At 38.8% G+C, this 19,363-nt stretch overlaps 2 protein-coding genes across 4 annotated transcripts in view; one reads left to right on the forward strand and one right to left on the reverse strand.

The window, feature by feature from the left end:
* The window catches only part of TMEM163 (transmembrane protein 163), a 95,667-nt gene extending 92,774 nt beyond the window's left edge, over window positions 1–2,893 (reverse strand). The window contains exon 1 of the mRNA XM_015868894.2: window positions 2,792–2,893. Coding sequence (XP_015724380.1) covers window positions 2,792–2,858 — 67 coding nt within the window. The 5' untranslated portion in view covers window positions 2,859–2,893. The remainder of the gene's footprint in view (window positions 1–2,791) is intronic.
* On the forward strand, window positions 25–19,211 carry ACMSD (aminocarboxymuconate semialdehyde decarboxylase). 3 transcript variants are annotated; one of them, XM_015868888.2, is made up of 10 exons: window positions 26–213; window positions 3,611–3,655; window positions 6,770–6,866; window positions 8,379–8,428; window positions 9,631–9,867; window positions 11,054–11,147; window positions 12,669–12,764; window positions 13,196–13,368; window positions 18,714–18,812; window positions 19,050–19,211. In XM_015868888.2, exons 1-10 carry the CDS (start codon window positions 157–159, stop codon window positions 19,110–19,112), a joined length of 1,011 nt encoding a protein of 336 aa, XP_015724374.1. In that variant the 5' UTR covers window positions 26–156; the 3' UTR covers window positions 19,113–19,211. The 3 variants fall into 3 exon arrangements, with proteins under 3 accessions (XP_032301810.1, XP_015724374.1, XP_015724375.1); XM_032445919.1 differs by lacking the exon at window positions 12,669–12,764 and having other exon boundaries at window positions 25–213; XM_015868889.2 differs by lacking the exons at window positions 26–213; window positions 3,611–3,655 and adding an exon at window positions 4,287–4,419.
* Window positions 19,212–19,363: the final 152 nt, after the last annotated feature.

A 19,363-nucleotide genomic window follows, 5' to 3' on the forward strand; every position in this document is an offset into this window, starting at 1 on the left:
GCTCCCTGGTTGGTTACTGTACTGGGTTGTCGTGACCCACAGCAGGTGGATCTGAGCAGCAGCCGAAGTTAATAACTTGCTGAACCAGGGACAAGGAGGATAGTGGCAATTACACAGCAAACTGTGAAACAGTATTTCTCCTTTGATACTTCCAAAATGAAAATTGATATTCATAGCCACATTCTACCTAAGGAATGGCCTGACCTGAAAAAGGTAATAAGAGTTCAGATATTCAGCGCCTTATGTTATCAGCAGCTATTGGTAGCAGTGTAATTTTTGAAGGATCACTGAATGAAGGATTCTGTTATAAATACCTGTTTTCAGTAGGTTTTTTATCTAATTGGATTTTTTCTTTTTCAGATGTAAGATATTTGTATAACATTACTATGCAAAGCAAGAGTCCCCATGAGAAAAGGATAGAAAACTGTGCTCCGTTTCCCATTCTCTAGTTAAACTGGTGTCCTTTTTATATTTTTGCTTGGTTTTGGTTGGTTTGGTTTTTATTTTGGTGGGTTTTTTTTTTTTTGAGACCTAAACTATATATTGATGAAGCATAAATTCCATTTTCTTGATGAAACCAGAGCTGTCAGATTCCCAAATGGTGTTCGCTTCTAATTTAAATGGAGAAATAAGCAAATGTTAGACAAAATTAATGTTACCTGGAACATAAGTCATTCAAATCTTGTGCCCAGAGGCATGAAAGCCATTCACTTCGATAGGTACGGGGTAACTCCAGCTACAGCTAACTGATGATTATTATTATTTTACTAATATCTGTTATATTTTCAGTTGCTGAAAAGAAGAAGCATATTGTATTACAAATATGAATCTCAGTTGTCACAACACTGAAGCTATAAGTCAACTTGTCTTAACTCGGAATTTTTGCGTGGCACACTATTATTAGCATCCAGCAGCACGAATATATTCTTGCCAGTAGCAATTTTATGATCCTGTGAAAATTATTTGAGAATGGAAAGTGTCATTTAGGCTTTCATGTAGTAATTCTGCTCCTTTCCTTACTTGAGGTTACCAAAAGCAATGTACTCATCTGGTTCTGAGTTAGGTGGTAGAGTAGTTGCCTGAATAATTATTATCACAATTGATTATAAAGATGGATGACCACTTTTGGACCACTCCGAAGATATCACATCTTCAAAGCTACAAAGGGCACTGAAAAAGACTGCATGGTGAAATTCTATTTATATATTGTTAACACATACAGAATCATTTGCAATTTAAAATTGCTTTCAGAATTCTAGGATAGCTATTTTTCATAACTTTAATGTTTTCATTCATGAAATCAGACTACAAAAGGCAACAGGTGCATTGTTGCGTCTCCTCTTATTGGAATTCTGTGTTGGCAGCAGCTTGAATGAACATTGGCTGTGTCTGCCAGTGATATGAACCAGCTGATTTCATTGCGCCTGTCAGTGACCACAAAAGTTATTTCAGCTATTCTCTTAGGCATAACACGCTGACTGACACTGTTTTACACTGTTTTACACTGTACGTCCCTTTAATATTTTGAGGCTGATGATGGCAGATTCTCAGGTAAGCATTTAGTACTCATGAGCTCCATCAGTCCACAACTTTAAACATGACAGTCCAGTATCAGCTGTTAGCTGGAAGACTAAAACAACAGCTTAGGAAGAAGTACTGAGATAATCTAAAATTAAGAATATACATGGAGTAAATAGTAACATTATTATGCATAAAACCTCCTGGAAGAGAATGTTTCTTTCCTCTAGGAATGGCTTTATAAATATTTATATTCCTTATTTATAATTACAAGAGCACATCGATGACAAAAACACGTACACTGGATAATGTAGATGAGATGGCAGGTATTTTTTAGAACAAATATGCCTGGTTTAAATGGGCAGGGGTTTGAATATCTGATTTATGAAGAAAGACTACTCTTGCTTGTTTCATATTTTTATTCCTTTTATGCAAAAAAAAATCCTTAATTAAAAAAAATAAAAACCCCTTTATTCTGATTTTAAACGATTTAAATCTTTTTTGTCTATATATAAATCACAAGGACAATAAATTCATGGAGATGAAATCACCTCGAGAATCCCTTGATGCTCATGGATGTATGTGAAGGATGAGATCAGTGCTGTTACCCCCCATGTCAGCTGTGGGCCAGTGCTGCATTTATTTAAACACTGATTAAAGAGGTTGATACCGAATTTTTAAAAGTGAATTTCTGCCTGTTCATTTTTGTTTCCTCTGTCCTAAAGTTGGAGCTTTTTAAAGGTTTATTAATGGGCCCAGAATAGAAAACAACCCTCAGAATTCCCTGGAGCTCTCTGAAAATTCAAGCCATTAACACAGCTCTATACATCTCATATGTAGAAGGCCAATTAGGCAACCCAAGCATGTACACATAGTGCTACACTTCTTGCTTTTTTTTTAGCCTGATAAATACTGAATCCTGAATCTATGACTGGAACATTCTATTATCAAGATAATTATTTAGGAGCCCATAATAAAATAATAAAAATGAACAGAAATTAATGACATTCTTCAGTAAGGATTATCAATGCACGCAGCTAAAAGCTGACAGATAAAAGGAGAGAAAGCAGTTCAGACACAGAGCAGTGAGTTTCCCTATTGCCTGTGAGTTTCCTGAGCACTCTAAGGGACTCATTTTCTGCACAGCTTGTAGCTGTATCTAACACGGAGGTAGCTTTCATTAGATATCACAGCATTTTCCATAAATTTTAATACCTTACATACATAAGTACGTATATAAAGCTATAAATAATAAGATTTAAATAAGATGTACCTTTGGTTGAATTCAGGAGGCCTGGCTCTGCACACCTACTGTGGGAAAGCTGATGGTGGAGTTTCATATTGATTTTTTATCACAGGAAATTCTGGACTCTATTCACATTGTTTACTCTTCAGTGAAAGAAATCTCTGCTGATACTTGGTTTCCTTTCAAATGTTTCTGTATAGAAAAAAATAGGAATTCTGAGCATTGTTTCCAGTGAATGCTATTTCACTATTTCTAACCTTTTAATTAATGAAAATGAACCAAACCCAGCTTTGTTTGTGTTGTATTTTAAAAACAGAATCTCTAGAAGAATCAGTGAGCATCTAAGCTTCTCCTTTCAGCTTCTCTTGCCTGTTTAAATATTAATAGAGACTGACCTTCAGTACTGCTGCTGAATCATGGAAGCTGGAAAGTGGAATCGATACATCTTTGTGCTAATGATTAACTGATTACATTTGGTTCGGATTGGAAAATTGTCACTCAATTTTTACACTGTCACATGTTTGATTCAATTTTTTTTTTTTTTTTTTTTCAGTGTTAGAATATTATTCCAATTAGAACCTGAATTAGTTATTCAACGTTAATCACTTTGAAATCAGTTTTAATACTTAAAAATGTTGTTGAACTGGAATCTAAGCATTCAGATTTACAGATACAACTGGTATAGCCTGGACAAGCTTTTGCACTTCTACTGATGTCAGTGGGGCTGCTTACACTGGGTACATGCTTTAATATGTCTCCTGAATAAGGTGCTGCTGGCTGTGGGAACCGCAATGTTATGACTATTGCACAGCACTAACTGGTCACTGGCTTTCTCTTCTTTTACAGAGATATGGATATGGTGGATGGGTACAGCTGGATCATCACTGCAAGGTTTGGGCTGTTTGGTGCTTTAAGCTGGTCTTGTGTTGTAATCGGGAACAAAAACTCCCAGGAAATCCATTAAAAAGCAAAGCAGCAATCTGATTGGCTGAGTCTTTGACGGAGATTTATCTATATGTCTATTTTTATGAATTAATATCACTCAAAGTCCTAATATGCCTCTGTTCAACTTGCTTAAGACATGAAACAAGATAATCGGGTTACATTCTCCTGTAGGAACCGCTGTCCATTTCTTGTTGTAATATCACCTGAACACTTGGAATGGATAGCTCTTAGGAGTAGTTTTTCCTAAGACATGTCAATCCGAAGTAGATAACACAGAATTCTTTTAGTTACATGTGATTATCTGTATGAGAAGCAAAAAGGGAATTGATATTTTATAGAAGTCTAAGAACTTAGTCATGGAAATGTCTTCAAAGAGGAATAGTAACTTCTGTAATGTTATGATGACAAGGAGAACAAACATTAATTTCAATAATCAAGACCAATAAGAACAATACAAAGATTCTGGAAGTGTCTAATCCTTGCAAGCTAATAATACCCACTGCTGTTGTTCAATAATATGCAAGGCTATGCCAACAAATGCCTAACAGCCTTTGATGAAAGAGGGCCACAAGATGTGAAGGCTGGGACCAAGACTGAGGAGCAAACAAACACTATGCTGAAATTTCAGATCTCAGCCTAAGCAGGCATGGGAGGAGAGAACAAGCCACCTGCTGAATCAAAGTGTGGATGGCACAGCTTCTGAGATTCTGGTAGGTGCAGGAAGGGGAAACTCAGACAGTTTTAGCAGCTTAGCTGTTTGTTACAGGCCTCATGCTAAACCCCCTTGCTAAAAACAGCTCACAGAGGAACTCTGTGGCAAGTCAATAATAGCCTTATATTCTCTGCAGAGAACTCTGCCTACTTCTGTTTGAAAATGTTGCATGAAAAAAGTGCACGGCAAAGTAAAATCCTGGTCAGACATGGAGCTACGGAAGTTCATTCTTATGATTTTTTAGATTATTATTTTTTAAAGGTAAACCTTCTTGAGCTTCAAAGAAAGAAAATAATTACACGCATGTTTTAAGAAGGGCAGTTTGGGATGTAACTGATTAGCTTAGTGATACAGTAACTTTAAATGTGTGTAGATCACTGAACCAAATCAGCCTCCCAGACCTGATTCTTAAATCTCTCCCTCTCTTAATGTTCAAATAAATTAATTAAGGTCTTAAATATTGGATAATGTTAAGAATAGCACAGCACAGCACAGCTCCAGCAGCCATTGCTGTGGAAACTGAAAAATTTCTTCGTGGTCTGTATTTCATTCTCACTACTGCAAAAGCTTCTCACCAGCTGAGGTGTCTGAGTAATTTCTTATTTAAAAAATACGAGGTGCAGATTAATGGCAGTGTCTGGAGGCAATAAATGTATGACCGATTTTCAGTCATGCTGTTGCTGGGCCAGATCTTTCTATCCTGACAGACGTGAGCACGAATCTATTCAGACGATCACATTCTGCTTTCCTTCATAATCAAGCCTATTGTTGCTCACATGCAATGCAGCGAGTTTAGCCTTGACCTGTAGGATGTTTTTGTTCACAAAGAATCAGTTAATGCAAGGGAAAATAGGAAACTGCTCAGTGAACTCTCTAATGAGAACAACACAGCGCTTATTAAAATCTTTCCTACATTGCAAACCTGCTGCAGCTTTCAGAGAACTACTGCTCATCTCAGCGTTTATGTACGAGCACTGTCAAGGTTGCTGGTGAATCTACAATGTGTCCAACACTGTTTTCAGTATCAGCAGAAGGAAATATATATGAATTCAGCTGCCGTGCTTTAGCTTTGCCTGAGGAAAGAATTAAAATTCACCTGTGTTCAAAGAAATACTGCCAGCAGTAAACCAGCAAAGGCCACACAACCTATTTGTATGTGATACAGCTCAGTTCTACTCTGTCTGTTCTCTGTTCTCACACCCCAAATATTTTTCCATTCATTAGGCAGTCAGCAGCATTGGGCTGATCTTTTTCTTTAACATAATGCAGTGCATGGCTAGGGTAAGGCTTTCTGTCAGCTTGGAAAATCAATTTTACATGAACTTGAAGTATATTACCAGAGGATCAGGATTATGGAGTTGTTATTACTGACTGCAGTACTTCAAGTCATTTTCACAAACCATGATACGCCTAACAGGTAACTTGACATTTTGCTGAGGTAGCACAGTTAGATTTGCTGAAGAGTGCTTTAAAATATTCATTAGACTGGTATATTTGTGAGCAGTTTCTAAAGTTAATAGCAAATGCAAGGTTAAGAATAGCCTGACTTCTCGGAAGATGAAGGCAGAAGCCCGGCTCCATTCTGAATAGTGAAATTGCGTAGGTTTTTACTGTGTTAACATATTCTGGTTTAAAAAGTTTTTATTTAGCAAAATAGACAGGTGCTCTAAGGATTCTCATTCAGATGATTTTTGCTATGAAGAATAAAATGGCCTTTGGAAAGAGAAAATTCCTTTTCCATAAGGAACAGAAGACTGCCCTGCATTTCACTGGTGTTTGCTGTGAAGGTGAAAGAAGGACTCCTGTGTGTTCTCATAATTTCTTCTGACTCAAACTATTTTCACTTAGCCCCAAAGAAGCAACAAGCAACCAAAAATGATGAGGCCTTCCAAATACTGGTGAATTATATCTAATCAATTAGTGCTTAGCCAATAGAAAAACCATCTTGTCTGTCCTTTCAAATGCATAGAGACGTGGCCACATACATCACTGTCCTACTAATCATCTTTGGACAGTTGGCAAATCAACCAAAGAAATAAGTTTGAAAAGGATGTTTCCAAGTCACCATTAAAGGAACAGTACTAAATTTCCTGACCTTGATAATAGTTTGAATTTTTTTAAGTTTGGGAACTGGTGGCAAACAAGGATGATACGCAGTAGGTCAGGTAGAGGCTTTATACTGTGTTTAGATTTGTGGGATTGTTTTTCATTGTTTTGTGTGTTTGGTTTGTGGATAAACTTTCATTAAAGTTTAGCTGAAGTTATGACACAGCTAAATTAAAGTTACTATATAAATTAGTGTGTACTACTTTGTCATATCTCTAATATGTGAAAATGTCATTTCACAGGGACAGGCAAAGATGATGAAGGATGGAAAGGTTTTTAGAGTTATTCAAGAGAACTGCTGGGATCCAGTAGTACGGATTAAAGAGATGGACCTATCAGGTACCTCCACAAAGGAACTGAAATCTTTGTGTTTTGTCCAGAGCACTGCTCTGTTAGTGCATCTGAAAGCGCTTTGTAACTGCATCAAAATTGAGATTTATCAGTCTGCTTCCTTAGCTTAAATCCATTAGAAATCAGTGAAAACTGATATGTTTTATATCTAGACTCAAACTGAACGCATTCCCGTAACTTTCCTCATTTTCAGTAGCACTTTATTCCCCAGATGGGCTCACTGATTTCAGGGGGATTGTTAATGCAATAAGGAACTAGCTGATATAATTGCAGATTGCAGAATCTGGACTTGAAAAGAGACGTTCCAGGTATAGACATGATGTACATTAAAGAGGAAACCATTTCATTTCATTCCAAATGTTAGGAGTCTGCTCATTTTTATTTTTTTTTTTATCTAATTGTTTCCCTTCGTAATATTTCTTTCTGTTTCTGTATATTTGCTAGAGGATTGTGAGCCTAGAGAACTGCTACCATTCCCGTCACAGGAAAGAGTTTTCCTGATTTAAAAAGAAACTTAACCACACGCCACGACTGTAATTTCACCTTCTAGCAGGTTTCTTTGTGTCACTAAATAACATCTGTAGAGACAGAATGAGCAAAAAGTCAATGATTTCTTGGTTCTTACTGACACTGTAATTCCAAGCTCTTTTTGCAACAGCAACACTAGTTTACTAGAGATTATCTGTTCTCAGATTGAGGCCTCCATGATCACTATTTTACTTTTCCAATGAGATAACATGTTAGAAGATATATGAGGTCTTTCCTCTAATGGAAGTTTACTCTGCAACACAGTCAGTCTGGGAAAACACAACTAAAATAGCTTTCAACTGCCTTATTGTCAACCCAGAGGAGAACTTCAGACTCCAAACATCAGATGTTTAAGTGGGAATGGTGCTGCTTTGACTGGGTTGTAATCATTTCCCAGAGTTAACTCAGGGATTCTGTGGGGTTACCACAGCACTCAACTGCAGTGTCGATGCCCTTGGGCATTTTTCCTTTTCAAAGAAAAGAAATTGTATCAGAAAACCAAATAAAACCAACAGCACAACACCTCTTCACCAACGAAACAATACTCACTTGCTTAAAATAGTAATAATAATAATAACCTTAAACTGTGTGTCACAGCACCATCTGGTGACACGCACCATAAAAATATCCCCTTTTAATGTAGCACTCCAGAGACACAACTATCAGTTAATTAAGTGTGAAAATAAACAAGTACCTGGTGTTATTCATTCCTATCATTCTTCTAATTGTAAAGACTGTGGGCCATGTTTATTACTTTCAGTTTACACAGCTCCATCTACTTACTGCAAAGGCAATTTTGTGTAGTGCAAACCAAAAATAAGATTCTCAATTAGCAAAAACCAGATTGTATCCATGCTAAAGTTATTTCATTCTTCCTTTTCTCTGCTTCCGCCTTTCACACCAAAGTGCTTTCTTATTTTTAACACCTTATCAAAAGAATGAAACACTGATAACTGTCTTTTTCTTTCTCAGGAGTTACAGTCCAAGTCCTTTCCACTGTCCCTGTAATGTTCAGTTACTGGGTAGGTTCCTACTGGCATTTTTTGTTATTTGCCTGTTACAATTCTTTTCTTAAAACTAAATGTATCTTCCTGCAAACGATGTGATTGAAATGGCTGTTGGAGCACAGATGTAAATGGGGAATTGTTCTGCTGAGAAAAACAAGAAAAAAATAGAAGAGCCAGCAGGGTTCCACTCTGCAGTACATCCAGTGGGACAGAATGAGACACTGATAGAATTTCTGTTGGGGATCTTATGTTGAGTAGCTGGAAACATGGAGAAAGAAATCACAGAGCACAAAGCCCTACTAAGCAGGAAGATGGACTGATGGACTGATCCCATGACAGTTGGGCATCAGGAAGCATTTTCACATGCACTAAAAGTTCAAAGATTTTGTCTTGCTTTCTTTTAAATGTGCCATGGGAGAAGAACCCAGAGTCCTTTGAACCTTAAAATCCAGTTGCAAAATTAAGTTCATGTGTTCCCTTCACTGCTTGATCTTGTATGCATCAAAGAAGTAGGAACAGTCTGGTAAGATAAACCTTAGCAATATGGTATTCTAAATACATCATTAGTTTGAATGTTCAGGTATATATAAGTAGTACTACTGAAATTCTACTTAAATTATTTAAAAATTTGCACTGATACCTATGGGATTTTTTTCCCATTAAGAATGTATTGGGAAAAACAAACAAACAAACCTGGAAATAAATTGTGTGGATATTTGAAGTTTCTCACTAGAATTGTAACTTATCTTTTCCTAAATGTTAGAGAGCTTTGCTCTGTTTCATCTGTAAATTACCATGCTCCAGCATCCCACATCCTTCGTATTCTTCTCTTCAGCTTCTATGATAGAATGGTAAATATGAACTGCTATGTTTGAAAATGATTTGCTCGGGTTTACACATTTGGAAGAACAAAAAGAGAGGACAGGTTTACACAAAAGACCAGATACTTCAGTACACCAGCAACCTGGGCTGCCTCGTGCTCCTCCTGAGTGCTAAAGGCAGACACAGTTGATGTAATATTCAAGACAAGAAGAGCTGTAGTCAGAGGATTTAAAACAAGGAAAATTTGATTTCCGTTCATTCAGAACTGCAAAGTAAATTTCAGTTTCAAGCCCTGTCTCTGATTTGTTTGCAGTGACATTTACCCAATATCTTCCAAGGGTGATAACATTTGAGAACTATATTTTAATGTACTATTCTGCTTAATATCTTATCAGGCGAAGCCTCAGGATACTTTAGATCTATCCCAGATGTTAAATAATGACTTAGCTGGCACAGTAAAAAAGTACCCCAAAAGGTTTATTGGCTTGGGTACGTTACCTTTACAAGCTCCAGACCTGGCTGTGAGGGAAATGCATCGGTGTGTGAAGGAACTTGGATTTCCAGGAGTACAAATAGGATCTCATGTCAACGAGTGGGACCTGAATGCACCAGAACTTTATGATATTTATGCAGTGAGTAAATGTTTCTTTCCTTATCTGTGGGAATTCGGGGTCATGGAGTTCTATCTAGAAGCTTATCTATACGTATTCAATCATCAGCTGAATGTATAGCTACATGAAAACCATTTACCAAGTGAACTCAGCACAATTTCCCACCATGTCCTTATATCTGACTGATCACTAGTTAACTAAATGTACCAGTCTGCCAAGCCACTTACCAAGTTGCTATTTTGAATTTACAAATGTATATAACCATTACTCCTTAGAATCCAAAAGCTGCATCTTTATTTATATAAGTGTGGGTAAATAAACCTGATTTTTTCCAAAGTGTGACAATCTCCTTAGCAACAAGAGGAGGTCCAGAAATAAAACTGACAAAACAAACCTGTTAAATCTTGGTTGAGCACATGAATGACTGACTATTATATACTTAAATTTAAGCACATATTTAAATAAGTCAGTCAGGATCAGCATCCTATATTGCTGCTGTGCTTTTCTTTCCAAAGTTATCAGTACTTTTACAGAAATTACTGTATTTGTGTAGACGTGGCTTCTTGATCAAATGCAGCTAGATTTCTAACTCGGTGGATGAGGAGGAGTTGTAAGATTTAAGCCTATCAGAGGGCCAAAGAGGACAAATGTAGTGCAACAGCCATGAACATGAGGGAAAACTTCTTTACTTTGAGGGTGATGGAGCCCTGGAACAGGCTGCCCTGAGAGGTTGTGGAGTCTCCTTCTCTGGAGATATTCAGCACCCACCTGGACATTTTCCAGCATGACCTGCTCTGAGGAATGTGCTTTAGCACTGAGGTTGGATGAACTCCGAAGATCCCTTCCAGCCCCTACGATCTGACTCCTGAATGCAGCTGGAACAACTGTACAAAACCACCAAGTACAGTTCTATAAAACTTTTTTGGATTTGATCTTCCCTTGTGTAATAAGGCCAAAAGAATCCTACTTTTAACCAAGTTTCATACTGCAGAACAAATGATATTAAAAAGTACTTTTGTACCACATTAGATTAGGATAGGTACCAGAGGAGAAAATAAAACAAACTCATGCTTATAGTTCTTACTTCTGGGCCTATTTACAGCACTAGTCCTAAGTGTCATTTTGCAGGAAACATTTAAGCATGACTAAAAACTGAGATGTATTCTGGCAAGATTAAGACATAGTTTCGCTTTTATTTTTGCTGCAGGCCGCTGAACAATTGAATTGCTGCCTATTTGTACACCCCTGGGACATGCAGCAGGATGGGAGGATGTCTAAATACTGGTTTCCTTGGCTTATAGGTGGGTGTAGATTTATTTTGCTTAATTTATATTTACAAACTGTCACTGGATTATGCCCAGAAGATTGTTGTGATTGTACTAGGACAGAGAAAAATGGCATGCTTCTTCTTTACAATCAAGCACTACAATTATATCTGTTGTGGAAATCCAGTAGGCATTGCTTGTTAAGCCTGTATAGTTTGCCCACCTTTTTGTATCTAGAACTGAAATTAATGAGACTAGCAATAGCACATAGTATTCTCTCTTGTTCTAAATACAGAGAGCAATTGACAGGGGAAAATCAACTGCCTCTGAAATGCAGTCAGAAAAAGTAACACAAGTAAATGAAGAACAGGTAGAGTAAGAAAAAAAACTATTTCCTAGAATTTCTTTGGACTGTTTCCTAGTAAGAGGCTGACTGGTGAGGATAAAGTGAACCTAACTTCATATCAGCAATAGTTGAAACAACTTGTACTTTGGAAGCTCCCAAGAGATGCAGGGAATTCATTTGGTTTCTCTTTTATTCCCCACCAAGCAGGGTAAATGAGGATGACACCGAGTAACAGGAAATACATAGAAATTTTTTAGATTGATTCCATCCTCGCTTACTCTTTTTCATGATTTCCAGTGGAGATGTCCTGAACACTATATATACAATGTGCAAATGATGCGTGTTCTGAAAAGCATACTGCCCCATCCAAGAGTGCAGTGTTTTAGTGCAGTAGCAGTTGTTCTTATTCAGAGAAGGCCCTATAAAACAGACTTCAAAAGAGATTAAAATTGTTACATCTTCCTACCAGCATTAATAATCAGAAAGATTTTCCTAATTAGTCCATAAGGCTTTTGCATCTGAGAGTATAGTACAGAGATGAAATAAAGACACCCTTTTGTGATGGACAGGTATTGTTTCCCCCTAAAAGAGAGGAATTCCAGCATTTCCTAATTTCCAAGACAGATGTCTAAAGTTATGCACCAAAATAAGGTGATATTATAAATATACCAAGCATGCTCAGAAACTGAGACTTGATGTTGAAACCTAAATTGTTGCTAGGTACCTAACGCTGGGTATCCAAGCTACCCAATGCAAAAGATTGTGGTAATACTGTGGGAACTGACACAATGTCATATTAAAACCTGTGTTGGAATATGTGCCAACATAGCTGCCCCACTTTCCACATAAAGGAAAACCAGATCACAGGTAAAAAGAGAACAGCCTATTCCAGACTTGTCTTTGAGGTAGTAAAACTGGGAAGCCAAACCAGTACCGTGCAGTTCAGGACATACCCCATGCCCATGCCAGCCAGCTGACCTCATGGTGTAAGATATAATGTGGGCTTAGAATTCAGCTGATCTCAGCTTCCAGTTCTGTGTCATTTCAATTAATTAGTGTTGAAGGCCACGTTCCCTTAACAAAAATAATGCGTAACCCTTGGTAGCTGCTCTGTAACTGTTATTTTTTCAGTAGGCTCAAGGTATATTGGAAGAAATGAAGATAACATTTAAAACTCAAAGGTTGGCTTGACAAAGCTTTTTTATTCATAGGCATGCCAGCAGAAACAACCATGGCCATTTGCTCCATGATTATGGGAGGAATTTTTGAAAAGTTCCCTAAGCTGAAAGTTTGCTTTGCACATGGAGGTAACAATTCACTTGTTCTTTAGTTGAGCAAAGTATAACTATTTTCTGGTATGCCAGATAATGGCATTACTATTTTAAGCCTGCCCCTCACTGAGTACTATTAACACAGTGAGGATATCTGCCAGATAGGTTGCTCATACAAACATTTTCTATCGTATTTCAGCCTGTGTTTGAACTGCTATGACAGCCTTCAGGGAAAGTGAGAAGTAAAGGGAGGCAGGAGGCAGTTTATGGGTAGGGAGCAGTAAGAATCTGGGCGTCACTGTAGCAAAGAAGTGGGAAAACAGAGAAAGAAGGTAATGAAAGGGAATGAATAAAAAATGCTAGTGCAGAGCCCTTCTTCTCTAGTTAGCTAACAATAAAACTTAAGCATCTCTGCTTTTCCTCCTATGTATTCTCAGTTTCTATTGCTAAAAATTTACTCTTTGCAGGAGGTACTTTTCCATACACAGTGGGGCGAATCTCCCATGGATTCAACATGCGCCCTGACCTGTGTGCAGTGGATAATAAAGTTGATCCTAGAAAATACCTCGGTTCATTTTACACAGACTCTCTTGTCCACGATCATGGTGCACTAAGGCTCCTAACAAGTGCAATAGGAGAGGTGAGTTTTCATGCTTCCAGAAGCAGGTGAGTCATTCTGGATTTAATTCCCTCTATCAAATAGCAAAAGGAGAGAAGAGCAAGAAAGCGGGTTGATGATTCACCCAGAAAAAAAAACAAAGCTATTATAAACTGAGGTGCTAACGCAGTGTTGGTAATGTTCCTTACTATAATAAGGAGATCTTGAAGTGGTGTTTTAATCCAGGAAATGATCCAATGTGAACCCTAGTTTGGAGAGACTAGTGTGAGGGTGATCAGGATTTATGATCCAAGGGAATGGCATGGAGCTGTATCAGCAGAGGGTCAGGCTGGATGTGAAGAACAGATTCATCCCCAGAGGGTGGCTGGACCCTGGAACTGGCTGTGCAGGTCAGTGGTCACAGCACTGAGCTGCCAGAGTTCAGGGAGTGTTTGGACACAGCTCTCTGACGTAGTTTGTATTTTGGGTGATCCTCTGTGGAGCCAGGGGCTGGACTCAGCGATCCTTATGGGATATCCTGTGATTCTAGGGTGAGACCGAAAGCAAGAACAATCATTTGGAGCCTCACTTTCAAATGGCTTAATTGCATACTTCTTCAAGAGCATATGCAAAGAAATCAAATAGTATTTCAGCTTGGAATGCTGTTGGCATTAAAAAAGATAGTATTAAAGCACATTTCTGTAGGGATCCTGCAAACAGTATTTTAATCATTAGAGTAGAAAGTGAGGAAATCTTTATACTTTATCAGCCTGTTTAAATCATGTACCGTGTGGATCATAAAAATCCAAGACCATTCAAATAATTTCTTTTTGTTAGTAACTGAAATGATTCCTCCTTATTACTAAATGCTCCAGAAAGTGTGGAAGATGCTATAATAAGTACCTACAAATCAGCAAGAGGCTTGTATGTGTGTTATCGTTCTCCAGAGCTCAACAGATAACGGAAACAGAAATACAAACTCTTGTCAACAATTGTCTTGTCAACAACTGTATTCCTCTCTCCTGTATATTAGTTGGTAGGCTCATGTAATACTTTCTCGGGTATGAGGCTGCTGTCATCAGTGGCTCTTGTAGGACCAAAGTCCAGGAAAGCAACTAAGCCAGGTGTTTTCTTTCTTCTAAAGCAAAGTACTGTTGGTTTCCCATATTCATCTCTAACATTGTGAGCAGGCAGCTGAAATAATTCTATACAAGAAGTCATACAGCAACGACTTGCCCAGGCTAAAACATAATGAAGAAGAATAAACAATTGCTTTTCTATATGTTGGAACCCTGAGCCCAAATCTCTTCCATTTGAAATCCATAGGCTTTCAGTCTTCTCACTGTAGTTTTGACATTGGAATTTTGCCTGCAGCTTCCCTGCAGTGCTTTTGGAAAAGTACATTTGAAAATTCATGAAAAATTCAACACTGGCAGCACATCTGCAGCCTGAAACAATACTGTGGGAAGTTTTGTAAGGTGTATATACACACTGTGTATACGCACACACAGTAACACTACAGCTATAAGGAAAGGAAGGAGAACAGCTATTTCTTAAATCCAGCATGAATGAAAAACAGAGGCAACCCTGCCCACAGCACGGTTGATCACAATGTGATCTTTAAGGTCCTTTCCAATCCAAGCCACTCTATGATTTTATGATTCTATAACAGTACAGCAAAGATGAAGAGGGTATCAGCAACCTGAACAGGAATAGAAAGATGAAAGGGATCCCTTGTTTTGTATTCCCCACCAGACAGTTAGAGCAACATCTGTAGTTTACTAATTGGGTGACTTTGGTGTGTTATTGGGACAAAAAAGCTTCACATTCTCATGCTGAGAAGACATGCTGTGCACTGCGCACCCTCGTACCTGTTTCTTTCTTCCTAATTTAGGAGGCAGTCTTGCGTTGTTCAATGAAATGACTGCAGTTTCATGACACGCAGCTTTCTTTGCCAGGTTGGGTATTACCTCGGCTTGAATGGCCAGCTGATACCTTAAGCAAGGATTAAATCCCTGCCTTTTCAGTGTGTCCTCACATACAGTGTCTCCTTCACAGAACCATGTATTTTGTGTCAGTTTTTAGCATTAACAAGCACACACAGCATACAGATATCTGAACAGAATAAGTGAAACCGTCTTGTCTATGGAGGGAAGAAGACTTGGTTGGTATTTGGGTGGTTGGCTTCAGGGCCAGCCAACCATCTACAGCCTGCTTCATCTGCAAGTCATACAATCTTTGACACGACTGTATTTCAGTTGGCCATGTGCATGTGCTGGTAATATCATTAGCCAAGCCTGCTTTACTTTATTATACATTTTTCCTGCTCAAAGGATTCCACAGCCGGAATAGCAAAAAATTAGGCTGCCAAGATGCACTTGTTAGATAGTAGTGTATTCATGGCTGATATCATCATTACAGTGAAACTACTTATGAAGCAAGATTTCATTCCAAGTAACTGAGTAGTTTAATTAGGATGACATTTCCTTCTTCCTTACAGTGAAACAGGATGAGTTATTTGTATGTAAACAACAGATTTGACTTGTTGCTGCAATATTCCACAACCAGGCTGAAAAGCCATGAATCAGATCCCCAAAACCTGAACGCTTTTAACAATTAGGAAAACTTGGAAAGCAGCACATTTTCCTTGAAGAAACATCCACATCACATTTTGAAGCTTTACTTTACTTTTCATATCACTATGAAAATTTCTAAATCCCCCTTTTTCCCATTAAAGTTGATATTCAGCAGAATAGTGAGCAGAAGAGAAATAAATTCTGAGCTAAAAACAATGTGATTGGGTCTCACGTTGTGATACTGTGACTTTAGAAGCTGTAGGTTTGAAATAGGGCAGCTCTCTGGAGTACAGCTGAGAGCTGTGCAGGAAGGGCAGCGGTGTGTGCACAGATCTCCACACACGTGCCTTCAGGTCCTTAGGGAACAGCCATTACCTGGCATCAGAACATCATGTGGGCCTTGAGGTTATGAATATTAAAATCCAAGTAGTGTATGTTTGATCTCATCTGTTCTTATTTTGTGGTACAGGCTGATTTGCCACTATCCCAGTTAAAGGAAGCCAAAATAAACATCTCTGAGAAATCATTTTGTAAGACTGCAGAATTGCTCCCCATGATGAAGCAGCACAAAGATAGCTAAGCAAAAGTCCCCCAGTGTTATTGGGTATAAGGAGTAAAGAACTGAGTTGACAGACAATTAAATGATTCAGCCTCTCTCCGCAAAAATTTCCCCATGGTGGTTCCCTGAGAGCCATCACAGAAGGTACAAAACCATTTCAGTCAGAAGTTGGAGCTGAACTGGCTCCAGCAATCTGGTCTATTCTGCAGATGAATCCTGACAGCAGGAGAGAAGGCAAATACAATTTTTCACTAAGGGGAAGGACCCAAAGAATCTCTGAGATTCGTTTAAACATCCTGTGCTACTGTGAAAAATAAAAAGCTGTTGGGTATAAGGGCTCACTGAGGTTAATCATCAGCCATATTCACCCTGCTAAAAATGAGATGCTTTATTGAGGCACTGGGCCTTTCCTTCTATGGAAAATGAACTTTGCCGATATCCTTTGGCATAATGTGATAATAGATAACTATTGTCTATCTATTATTAGCATAGCTAACATGCTAGGAGCATTGCTCACCTGCAAAGACTTAGAGGACTTCTCTAAGGCCAGCTGGATAAAGACGAGGACTGCAATTCTTATTTCTATAGGTGGGTACAGACTGATGCTCAGATTATAAAGGGCCTAACAAATAGCAGTAATAATGCTGCTTCTGGGTTTTCTCATTATTTTACAGCTCTTAATTTTGCTGCCTACGAATAAACCACATAATTAGCTATGAAACACTTTAAACTAGAGGAAAAAGGAAAAAAAGATTAAAATAACATATGCAGGTTGTTTCAGTGAGGGCGTGGGATCTCTTTCTTTGAACCTTAGACAAGAATTTACAAGCATTTCTGGCCTACTCAACCTTAACTAGTAAGCATCCAGGAAGGTAGTGAGTTTTCTTCTCCTTACTAAGAAATCCATTGTCTAACATAAAGCTCTTATGCTTATTGGTTTGGTTTTGTAATATGGCATACACTGGTATTTCATATGTTCAGAAAATGCCTTGGTGACCAATTGAACATGATAAATAACAGGTATTTAGCTGTTCAATTGGACACTCATCCAAATATATTCTATTTAATCTGCACTCAAACTGATGCAGTAGACAGAGGGCTGTGAAACCTCCTGCTCTAATCTTATAGCAAGACTTTTGTAATAAAGTATAGACCAACCATAGGAACAGAACAATAGAATTAGGGCCTCCTGCTTGGATCGCTTAGGGCTTGTGTGGGCTTTTTCAAAGACTCTCTGGTGACATCTACTGGAGATAAGACAGATAAGCAGCAATTGTCAAAACCATTGACCAAAGTAACTGAAATTAAGTTTTCTTTCAGTAACGGTAACTGAGTTCAAATACTGCCATGAGCCCCCCAAAACTCGTGAGTTTGACTTTAAGTTTATGGGACGTTTCAAACCAGACATTTTTTAACTAAAAACGTGGCTTTCAAATCACAGAATCACCAGGGTTGGAAAAGACCCCCGAGATCACCCAGTCCAACCATCCACCAATAGTTCTCACTAAACCACGTCCCTCAATACAACATCCAAACATTCCTTGAACACCTCCATGGTTGGTGACTCCACCACCTCCCTGGGCAGCCCATTCCACAGCCTTTCAGAGCAGTATTTCCTAACGTCCAGCCTGAACCTCCCCTGGCGCAGCTTGAAGCCATTCCCTCTGGTCCTATCACCAGTTACACGAGAGAAAATATTCACATCAGCAGGAGATGAAGCTTAAAAGAAAACAGAGTTCTGATAAGATCATGTGAGTTGGCAATATTCACTCCCTCAAGTAGATGATATGGGGAAATATAAATGCAAAGTGGAGATGAACCTATCACAAAGTGGCTCCATTGGGGCTCTGCCTATTTATCTTCATCTCTGATGCCAGCAAGGATACATGCAGATTTTTACTGAAGCTTCTTTTCTCTGACTGCTTCTTTCAGAAATAAATGAAATCACGTCACTCATATCCCCATAATTACGTTTCATACTCACAGTTAATATCCAGCTGTAGCCAAAGGCCGTGACACTTAAAAAAATTATAGACTTCTGAAAATATGTATGGAATCCAGTCTTTGTTTTGTAGCTTTGGGGTTTTTCTCTGGAATCCAGGGAGTACCTTTGCATTCACCTTCATAATTCATCAGCTCCTTACAAGTTTGTATCAGTATTTCCCTGTTGTTTATTGTACCTTCCAGAAAGCACGTGCAACTATTCCATTTCCTGCTACTGCAATACATACAATGTGTTTCTTTATTACCAGGACAGAGTTATTTTAGGGACAGATTACCCTTTTCCACTGGGGGAACTCGAACCTGGAAAACTGATCGATTCAATGGATGATTTTGACAATAAACTGAAGGTATCACCTTTCCTTTTGGGTGCGGGGCTTTTTGCTTCGATTGTGGATGTGTCTGGGTTTGTGGGTGGGGTTATTTTTTTCATTTTTAAGTCTGATTTTAGACCCGAACAGCAACAAAAAAGCACTGTCAGCTCAGCACACATTGCTGCAAGGGCTGTAAGAGCCATCAGCTCCCTGTAGCACAGCTCACCAGGGCAATGCAGGCATCAAACGTACACGGGTGTTTTGTCTCCACAGGATAAGCTCAAGGCTGGCAATGCTCTGGAGTTTTTGGGTCTTAGCAGGACGCAGTTTGAATAAGGCCGAAGAAACCACAGAGGCCGAACTTCAGACACAGCCCTGAGCTCTTTAGGGCCGCCTCTCCCCTCCCGTACATTGAAATAAAGCCGATAACACAGCGCTGCGTGTCCGTGCGTCTGAGGATGGAGGATCCTCACACAGGAGCGACGGGGAGGGGCGGGTTACGTCATTTCCGTATTCGAGAGGCCGGTTGTATAGCAGGGCCGGCTGCGGACATTGCGTACATGTTCCGGCTGCGGACATTGCGTAGC

Source organism: Coturnix japonica, chromosome 7, assembly GCF_001577835.2.
Source record: "Coturnix japonica isolate 7356 chromosome 7, Coturnix japonica 2.1, whole genome shotgun sequence".
NCBI lineage: Eukaryota > Metazoa > Chordata > Aves > Galliformes > Phasianidae > Coturnix > Coturnix japonica.

Excerpts from the sequence above, each read along its gene's own strand:
- ACMSD (XM_015868888.2), top strand. The coding sequence starts at position 157 with ATGAAAATTGATATTCATAGCCACATTCTACCTAAGGAATGGCCTGAC. Across the intron at positions 9,868-11,053 it reads AACTTTATGATATTTATGCA|GCCGCTGAACAATTGAATTG; the intron begins GTGAGTAAATGT and ends TTTTTGCTGCAG. Across the intron at positions 13,369-18,713 it reads TAACAAGTGCAATAGGAGAG|GACAGAGTTATTTTAGGGAC; the intron begins GTGAGTTTTCAT and ends CTTTATTACCAG.